General features: G+C 42.6%; 1 protein-coding gene across 4 annotated transcripts in view; it reads left to right on the top strand.

Annotated features, from left to right (window-relative positions):
* Nucleotides 1-9,920, top strand: part of SBNO1 (strawberry notch homolog 1) — a 32,791-nt gene continuing 22,871 nt past the window's right edge. For 2 of the 4 annotated variants that reach the window (XM_075167801.1, XM_075167799.1), the window contains exons 1-4: nt 1-177; nt 6,785-6,918; nt 7,579-7,683; nt 9,478-9,787. In XM_075167801.1, coding sequence (XP_075023902.1) covers nt 6,787-6,918; nt 7,579-7,683; nt 9,478-9,787 — 547 coding nt within the window. In that variant the 5' untranslated portion in view covers nt 1-177; nt 6,785-6,786. Of the gene's footprint in view, nt 178-1,146; nt 1,166-6,784; nt 6,919-7,578; nt 7,684-9,477; nt 9,788-9,920 lie in introns of those variants that run through there. The other 2 variants (XM_075167800.1, XM_075167802.1) reach the window with 2 other exon arrangements.

Genomic DNA, 9,920 nt, shown 5'->3' with positions numbered 1-9,920 from the left:
GCGGCGGCGGTCACGTGGTGCGGCGCGGCGGGCGGCCCCAACCCCCCTCCCCTCCCCCTCCCCTGTGAGAGGGGAGGGAGGGCAAAGATGGCGGCGGTGAGTTAGAAAGCGGCGGGCGGCGGGGCCAGCGGCGGAGACTTCCAGGACCGGCCGCGGGAGGACCGAGAGCGAGAGAGAGTGAGTACCGCTCCGCCCTTTCGCCTGACTGTGGGGCCTGCTCGGCCGCCTCGGGGCGCTCCCTGCGCAGCGGGGTCGCCGCGGCGCCCCCGGGGGTCCCCTCCCCTCAGTCCCCCACCGCTCCGCACCGGGCGGCGGGGCCCACGGCGGCGGTGGGGGGGTTGTCTGGGAGGGAGGCCGCCGTGCCGGCAGCGAGCTCCGCGTCTCCCTTGGCTTCTCAGCCTGGGGCGGGCCGCGCGGCCGTTCCCGCCGGGGGTCCCCGGTGGGCCAGGGGCGGCGCGGCGTGCGGGGGAGGGCGCCGCTGCCTCGGCGGAGCCGCCGCTTCCCCGGGAGTCGGGCAAACTTTGTGCCGGAGGGCGTGTGGGGGCGGAGGGGCGGGCGGCGAAGCCCCCTGGCTCTGAGGAAATGTTTCGGTAGCGGTTGAGCGGAGCTGGCGGCGCGGGGGTGGGGGGCGGCGGTGGGGCTGGCCTCCCTCCGCCCTGCCCGGGCAAAATGGCATCGGGACCGCGGCGTCTCCCGGCCGGGTCCGCGCCGCTCGTCTTTGTGCGCTCTTTCCGTGGCTGGGTTAATTGTTAAGGTTTGAAATGGAGCCGCTCTGGTGAAACGAGGCGGGGGGAGTGGGGGGTGATTTATGGTGCTTGAGTGGCTCTAAAGGCTGCCGTGAGACGCAACCTTTCGCCCTTCTCCGGGATCCTAATGCTATTAAAGGGATCTTTAAAGAGATGAAGGTCTGAAAACAAAAAGTCGTGCATGGGACACGATTACGCAGCCAATTCTAGCCCAACCCGGAAGTTTATGTCGGGAACACGTGTTGGTGGGGAAGGTGGCGAGGCTGGGAGCCGGGGACCCTCCCGCGGGGCCGGCCCGCCCAGCCGAGCCCTCCGGGGGCCCCGCAGCTCCCGGGGAGCGAGCGGTGGGGCTGAACGACAGACCCGGCCTCAAAGTCCAGTGACTCTTAACGAGCGCACCTCAAACAGGGGTTGCTAGGGTGAGTAATTGTTTAACATAAAAATGCCCTGACAGTCTGAAGGGGAAGAGGCCTTGTGGGGTTTTCTTCTTTTTTTTTTTTTTGTTTTTTTTTTTTCCTTCTTCGGTTGTTTCATTATTATTTTTAGCTGACCAGGTTCCACACACTGTTTGAGGCTATAAATTCGAACTCTTGTGCTTTCTTCCAGGTACTCATAGTCTGGTTTTAGATGTTTGATACCTATTAAAGATGAGGCCAATCGTTTAAACACTTTAAAAAAAGGTTGAATGGGTGTATTAGATAGCTTTAGATCGTTTGTTCATGCTAATAATTTCTTTTTTTTTTTTACTTGCTCTAGAGTTAAGAATTAACTCAGTGATAGACTGTTTGGCTTTAGAGTACATGGGTTGTGTCTGGATTAAAATGCTTTAAATACATACATGAATGTTTTGCAAGCTTTTTTTTTTCCCCTGCCCTAAATTGAAAAACTGGAATTGATGTAAAGCAAAGAATTTACTGTTGCAGAAGTTGGGTAACGGCATGACATTTGGATTGTTTTTCTGTATCTTCCTTACGGGCATGATATGTTATATTTGAATGCAATCTTAGTCTTTAAAAATAAAATGTGGGCAGTTTTTCTTGAGGTCCAGACAAGTTCTTTGGTGTCAAAACTGTCTGATAGCTACACTGAAAGCTGTTAAAGTAGGTAGCAGATACGGTTAGTGCATTTCTTGTGCCTTGAGATACACCTAGAACTGACACCCAGGCCAAAACTAAGGAAGGGTTCAGCGCTCAGATACTATTCTTATCTCTTCTGGGTTTTTACTTCTTAAAAAATTTTCACTACTGGCTAAATTATCACCTCCAACCATTTAGCCTGAAAGCTGATTTCATGCCAAATCATTGCATTGTTTAGTCTCTTTAACTTCTGAATTTCACATTTTTAGGCTGTGTATCCTGCCTGCTGTAAATCTCATAGAACAGTCATAAGAGCTTTGAGGCAGAGTTGAATCCCACAGTATTGTGAACTGTGCCTCATGTCCTTACAAGTTTGACTTTAGAGAGGTAACCAGCGTTTGAAAAACTGGTATGTTTTTTACAGGATTAGAATCGTTTTCGCAAAAATCAGAAGTTAACTTTGTACATTTAAATGCAATGGTAACTATTAGTCTTGAGATTAAAGCATGTAAGGACGAGCGAGTTCAGTTAATTAGTGTTTTACTCTTTGATTGGCAGGTGACTTGGAAAGGACCAGAAGGGATTGGATTGGTTGGGTTTTTTCTTTTTTGTTTTTACCCAGGTTGCCTTCTGGAGCCAAAAGCTGCGAGATGAGCAGAACCCATCTGGATATCCAGAGAATCCTGTTGTGTGGGATTGGGGGTTAGCAGCCCTTACGCCTCTGTTGTGAGAGGCTGCAAATGGAGATGTGAAATAATTAGGTTGATAATAGCTCACAGTTTAGACAGCCAGAGAATTTGGGGGACCTATCTGTCTTTTCTCTATCACTTCAGAATTTGTGTGATATTTTAAATGGTTTCTAGTATAGTTCAAGTGACATGTATTCCTCAGAAAGCCAGTGGGAAAAACCCTTCTAATAAAAGGAGAATGAGAGTTGCTTAACTACATTAGTGTCCCAGGCCAAGCATTAAAACCTAAGTTTGCAGGTTGGGTACGCCACAGAGGCCAGATGTCTGAAGGGTTTGGAAATAGCTGTGCCTAGTTGATTGTGATGTTTGATCTGGGCTAAGTTGTGATACTATAGTTCATTATGATTTTTAAATAAGTACTTTAGGTATACAGTGTTACTGTAACTCATAGACCTAAAAATCAAAAGCCTTTTCGTTGTTTAGGATTCTACCATTATTTTTCTTAGGGGAAATGGTGAGCAGGTTGCTCTACATGTGTGTTAGAATCTCTCTTTTTTTTTTCTTTTTTGTTTTGCTTCTTTGTACCAAAGCTAAAATGGAGGGAGGGAGAGAGCCGGGTTGGCATGGATACATGACATAATATTAAACATGGCATTCTGGTTTTGTATCTTTAAATCGGAAGTTATTTACATAATGTGCAGTGATAGCAGAACTGTCTTTTTATCAAAGTTTTAGGCTATATTCTTCAGCAGAAGAGCACCTTACAAAAATGCTTGGTGTGTTTTGATAGCCTTTCTTGAAATGGCAGCAGTTTATATTTTTTCTTAATAGAAAGAAAATAATTTAGATACTACTACTTCTGAAATTTTATAAATATGTGGTTTTTTAGTTTTATGTAACAGGTTGATTCCTGCTCAGTGACATTGGACAACCTGACTAAACATAGACAACCTTATCTGCAAGATTCTGCATGCTCAGAACAGTTCTTTGACTGGTGAAATGCTCAGGGAACAGCTTGTAATATTCACAACTTTTTTATAAGTATTTTCTTTTGGAGATTTTTAAGATGTGGCAAACAGGTCCTTATATAGTATTGCCAAAGCTGAGCTGCAGAGCTTGATAAAGTCGCTTTCACTTATGTTAACTAAGGAGCCTCCTACCTTGTAAGATTATGGAGCTGTTTCAGCTTGATAACGTTTTAAGCTTGACTAGTGTATGTCACAAAAAAATGAACTAAGCTATCATGATGCAGCTTCTCCTGTTTGTTTTTTTTCTCACTTAATTTCCTTACTAAATTAAAACTGTTTGGGGGGAAGGAGACATTACAGGGTGGGGGGAGGGCAGCGATGGTGCTTGGAAGTTTTACAAAGCCTAAAATTAGTGCTGAGTATTCAGTGATTTTTAATGTAAAAATTCTAGAAGTTCAGAATTCCTTTTGTTCCAGTTTCAAATAATGCAGCTTTGTTCCTAGTGTACAGAAACAAAATAAGTGAAATTAGTCAAACTTTCATTGTCCAAACTGTCTGACAGACAAATAAACAATTGCTGTTGTTCTACTTAGCTTTTTGCTGCATTGTTAGCAACCGCTAATTTTTAAGACTGTTAAAGTTGGTGTTAGCATGAGAGATGCAGCTGGGGGACTTCTTATGTGAAAACAGCCCTGCTAAGAAAGGGGTGCTTCTAAACCGAAGATACTTATTCTGGAATTGTAGGAATTGCTATACTAGTTTGTATCACTAGTCATCTAGTGAAAACTTTGAAGGAAGCAATTAAAGTATTACTGCTATGAATGTTTTTTTCCGAACTTGGTGAGATTGTCTTATGATATCTAAGCCATCGTGTTTTTAAAGGTTAAAAATGTAGAATTCGGTGTCATTGTGGATATGTTAAACTTGACTTGAAACAGACTTCATACGTTGTGGCACCATTTTGGGATGGTTGGAGATGTTTTTTATAGTGTGGTGTTGGCATGTGGTTTTTCTAGCCTTGGTTTTGCTTTGAGTCTCTTCATAGAAAGACCTTTCCTTCATATATTGCAAGAGTAGACTAGAAGTTATCTGAGTAATTTTTTTTTCCTAGTTCTCTTTTAAGTAAACAGCCCCAAGCTTCTGACTTTCCATGCCTCTATTCAGTATAGCCACTTCTCTTTCAACCGACTTTTAGTCATACCTTCTGTTAGAGATGGCCTGATCACAACTACATGCAGACTAAATAATGACATAACTGACATTTTTTTCCCTTTTTACATGTAGACATTTTTGTTTGTTTGACCATGTTGAGCAAAGGTGTCGCACTATGTGGAAGAGTGCTCATGCCTCTTTCCCAAATTGACACTGTAAAGTTACGATTGTAAAGTGTTCCGGAGCTGCTGGTTTGACAGGGTAACCAGTGTTAATTCCCCTTCTGTGGAGAAATTCACCTTCAATGGCTGCTCTCAAGTTCCTAACACCAAAAGTACTGATAAACTAAAACTATCTGCAGACTTAATCTTTCTCCTCTCACCTGTTTCTCATTAGTAAACAATGCTGTAAGCTTCTAAACTTAGATACGATGATTGCTGTTAGTATTTTAGTCTGATGAAAATTAAGGACTTATCCTACCCAATTAATATATATGTGTAGTCCCCTTTTTTGAGACGGGAGGCTTAAGCCTTCTGAAAAGTAAAGCTAACAGTCTGTTCTTATTCATTTTTCTTGACCCATTCAGGGTTCTAGGAGACAAGACTAGTGGGAGATGACATCCTTTGAAGGAGCTGCCATGTTAATTAAATCTGCTAGATGTCTTAATATTTCTTAATATCTTCTGTACCTGATAACTACAAACCAGGCCATTCTGCCAATTTATCTGATCACCTCGAATGCCTTTTAAAAAAAAAAATAAAAGCAGAGTCTAGTTCTGACACAGCGAGTGGTGTTTAATGGGATTGCGTGTGGTCAGTAACAGTCCCACCAATTATCGTTTGTTGCTTTGCTATTCTTTTGGGTAGTACAGTCTTTGATGCTTAAAAGTATATCTTCCCCTTGTCCCAGTATCTTACATCCACTGCTTCAATTGTGCCACCATCTCAGTATTAGTCCACTAAAAGAAGGTGTCTCCCTACTATTGGACAGACTAAAACTGGGAAGAATAAGAATTAAGTGCCCGAGGCTTTATTTATTACAAGAATTACCTGTTCTGCCAAACGTGCTAAGTAATGTGTGTGAGCAACCAGCTGCATGTGGCTTAGTTGAACATGTAGAGAAGGATAAGCAAGTGAATGCTGTTTCAGAGTCTGTGAATGAGTGTATCTAAAATGCCAATAAATATTTTTGTCCTCTTATCTGCTTTAGAGTAGGTGTTCAGCTTTGTTAGTTTTTGATGCTTGTTACCAGTGGGCGTTGTGGGGGGGTGTGGAGAATAAGTGAAATGAATTTCTACTTGAGGTGTATCTTAGAATATATAAGCAACGGCTTAAGTTGTGTGGACTCATTTAATTTTTGTCTTAGTACTAGGGCAAACGGGCTTCCTTCTTAAGGAAGCAAAACACATTATCTTCCGTCTTCATCTTAAAACATAGAGTATTTGGCTTTTTTAATAACTTTTAAAACTGTCTAGAATAGCTTTTTGAAATTAACTTTGCTTGTCCTACACATAAAGGAGTCTGTGACCTGATGTTAGTGTCCTATTTAAAATGGAGTTAACATACTATAATAACGAAACATTTGTTCTTTCCACTATGCAAAACAAAATTTCTCCAATGAATGAATTACTACCTACTCTAACGGCAAGCAAGAAATAAAAGTATTTGTTACAAGCTTTTTATCACTAACTTGTTGTTACAAGATAACCTAAATGAGTTTTAATTGTGCTTCCCTCGTGCAGTGTGCTTCACTGACAAAGACGTATCATTAGCATAATACAGTCTCACCATTTCTGCCTCTTGGTATTTCTTGTCATGATTAAAAATGTAGTCCGATGAAGAATAGAAAAAGCATCTTTTTTTCTTTTTAAGTTTACGGGTATTATGGCGTTTTGTGTACTAAACTATTTCATTCTTCTTGCTTCTAAATATGGTGGGTATATTGAAAAGATCTTAAAAAACAAAATAGAGGAAAAATTTACAAATGAACAAAAGAGCCAGAGCAAATCTAGAAACTGAAGCTCTGTATATACAAGAGGCTGCATCACGTATGCCCTTAAATTTAGGAAAGGGAACTCTAAATGTGAGTGTGTATGTGTGCACAAAATAAATCAAAATTAAATGTAACTTGTATTTATGGTTCTAATTTTTTAGAGATGGTGGAGCCAGGACAAGATCTGTTGCTTGCTGCTTTGAGTGAGAGTGGAATCAGTCCAAATGATCTATTTGATATTGACTCGCCGGACGTGGTTCTTGCAAATCCAGCACCAACTCCAGCTGTTCAGCAGGTTAAAACAAGAGCATAGTCGTTCGCTAGAGGACATAAGAGCTTGTACTTAATGTATTGTGGAGGGAGGCGTGGTGTCCACAGCAAATGGTTAAAGAATGTGGAGTTTTCAAAAATTTCTTGCTTCATAGTACTGAGATTAGAAGATGACTTGCTGATTAACTTTAAACTCTTACACAAAAAAGCAATCTGAAATACACTATTGAGGTCAGTATAAACATAAATATACTTAACTTCTGGACATCAAATGGGGGCATGCTGTCATGTATCCATGGAGAACTCTAATATCACTGGAGTCTAACTGCTCTCCTATAAAATGTGCAAAAAGTGCAATATGACATGGTGTTTAAGCTCCATGACAGCATTCAATCTGCAAGAACATAACCATTTCAGACATAGACTGGGAACAGTAGTATGTTGAACAGTGACATCACAAAGCTAATTACACTTTCACCACAGTTAACTAACAAGGTGTTGCATGTTTAACTTCTTTGAATGTGCAATCAACCATTGATGATCTTTATCTTCAGTGAAACCTTTGTTAATGAGCACAGTTAAGGACTTCCCCATTAACTTCCATTTTGTGGGTGGATATTTAGTCTTAAGGTTTTTTCCCTGCTAATGTGAGTGTTTTCTGATGCTTACTTTCTTTCCTCTGCAGTCAGTGCCACTTAGTGCGTTAGAACTAGGCTTGGAGACTGAGGCCACAGCTGCTGTGAAACAAGAACCAGAGACTGTATCAACTCCAGCCTTATTAAATGTTCGGGTAAGAACTGGTACTTTAGGATTTTGTATGTGTATGTGGTGGGTTAATCTTGGCTGGACACCAGGTGCCCAGTAAGCCGCTCTGTCATTCCCCCTCCTCAGCTGGATGGGGGGAGGAAAAAAAAAGGATGAAAGGGTTGTGGATTGAGGTAAGGACAGGGAGATCAGCAATTACTGTCACAGGCAAAACAGACTCAACTTGGGGAAATTAATTTAATTTATTGCCAGTTAACAATGGAGTAGGATAATGAGAAATAAGAACAAATCTAAAAACACCTTCCCCCCACCCCTCCCTTCTTTCTGGGCTCAACTTTACTCCCGGCATCATCACACATTGTCTCTGCCACTCCTTCCTCCTTATGCTCTTCCCCTGCTCCAGCAGCTCCTTCACAAACTTTTCCAACCTGGGTCCTTCCCACGGGCTGCAGTTCTTCACAAACTGCTTCAGCATGGGTCCTTAGACGGGGTGCAATCCTTCAGGAACGGACTGCTTTAGCGTGGGTCCCCTGCATGGCCACAGGTCCTGCCAGAAAATCTGTTCCAGTGTGGGCTCCTCTCTACGGGGTCACAGCATCCTTCGGGCACACCCAGCTGCTCTGGCGTGGGGTTCTCCACTGGCTCCAGGTGGATATCTGCTCCACCGTGGACCTCAGTGGGCAGCAGGGGGACAACCTGCTTCACCACGGGCTGCAGAGGAGTCTTTGCTCTGATGCCTGGAGCACCTCCTCCCCCTCCTTCTTCACTGACCTTGGTGTCTGCATAGTTGTTTCTCTCCCATGTTCTCACTCCTCCCAGTTGCTGATTGTGCAGCAGTTTTTACCCTTTCTTAAATATGTTATTACAGAGGCGCTACCCATATCGCTGACTGGCTCAGCCTTGGCCAGCGGTGGGTCCATCTTGTAGCTGGGTGGAACTGGCTGTATCGAATGTGGGGGAAGCTTCTGCCATCTTCTCGCAGAAGCCACCCCTGTAGCCCCCCTGCTACCAAAACCTTGCCACGTAAACCCAATACCGTATATTAGTAAAATGTAACGAAAGAGGTGCGATTGTAAAATGCCAGTTGGCCATCATGTCAGTTCTATTTGTATTGAGACTGTGAAAGTTTAGCGTACCCGTGGGTTGATATGATTTCTGTGACAAGGAACACAAAGGAGGACAAAGCAGTATGCAGAAAAACATTTTGAGGTGTCCCGTGTGCCTTTTACTTCCCCTGCATGCAAATTCTGGGGATAGGGAGGTTGTGTAAACTTGTCTCCTGTACCCAAACTGTGTACCACCTTTTCTAGCTGCAGATAATTCTGAGAACCATAGTCTGGTGGTTGCACCTGAAATGAGAATATAAAAAGCAGATCTGCAGCAAGATGGATGTAGTGCAGTGTGTCTGAGAAAGGCTGCACATATACTTTAAGTAATCCAGACTATTTACTCTGACAATTATGCAGCTGGTTTATATATTGGAAATTCTCTTCAGCTCAGGGTTCCTGTACCTGTAGTAGTCATGTTTTGTGCCTAGGTGATGAATCCTTCATCATATGTTTTTATTTCCTTTCCCTTACCTTAAAATAAAATTTAAAAATACCATTCAAAAATACATACTGCAATATATTGATAAATAGACACTTCTTGCTACACCACAAGATAACTACTCTACCATCTTCAGTATGTTATGTGAAAACATTTCTTATTACAAGAGTCTTTTAGAAACTGGTGACTTCTGTGCTCTAGATGAAAGGCTAATAAAGTCTCCTTTCTTTTTTCACTCTCTCCTGATATTTCCCTGATTCTTTGTTGCTAGCAACCACCATCCACCACAACCTTTGTGCTGAATCAAATAAATCAGCTTCCAACTTTGGGGACTACAATAGTGATGACAAAAACAACACCTGTTACAACTACGAGGCAGACTATCACTGTAGCAAAAATCATTCAGACCAGCACGACTACTCGACCCTCAGTTGCAGCACCAGCAGTACGCAATGCCTTGACCACTACACCTTCAAAGGACCAGATTCAGCTGAAAGATCTGCTAAAGAATAATAGTCTTAATGAACTCATGAAATTGAAGCCACCTCCTAATATTGCCCAACCAGTAGCAACAGCGGCAAGTAAGTTTTCTTCTTTCTTCATAATTACAGTATTTTAGACAAATAGCGAAATAATATAATGTGAAGATCTTTGCACATCTTGTATTTTCATTGATTCGTAGAATATCACACTAAAATGCAATGGCCCAGAAAA

Source organism: Calonectris borealis, chromosome 18 (genome assembly GCF_964195595.1).
Source record: "Calonectris borealis chromosome 18, bCalBor7.hap1.2, whole genome shotgun sequence".
Taxonomy (NCBI): domain Eukaryota; kingdom Metazoa; phylum Chordata; class Aves; order Procellariiformes; family Procellariidae; genus Calonectris; species Calonectris borealis.
The sequence above is the reverse complement of the archived record's forward strand: the minus strand, read 5'-3'. Positions and strand labels throughout refer to the sequence as shown.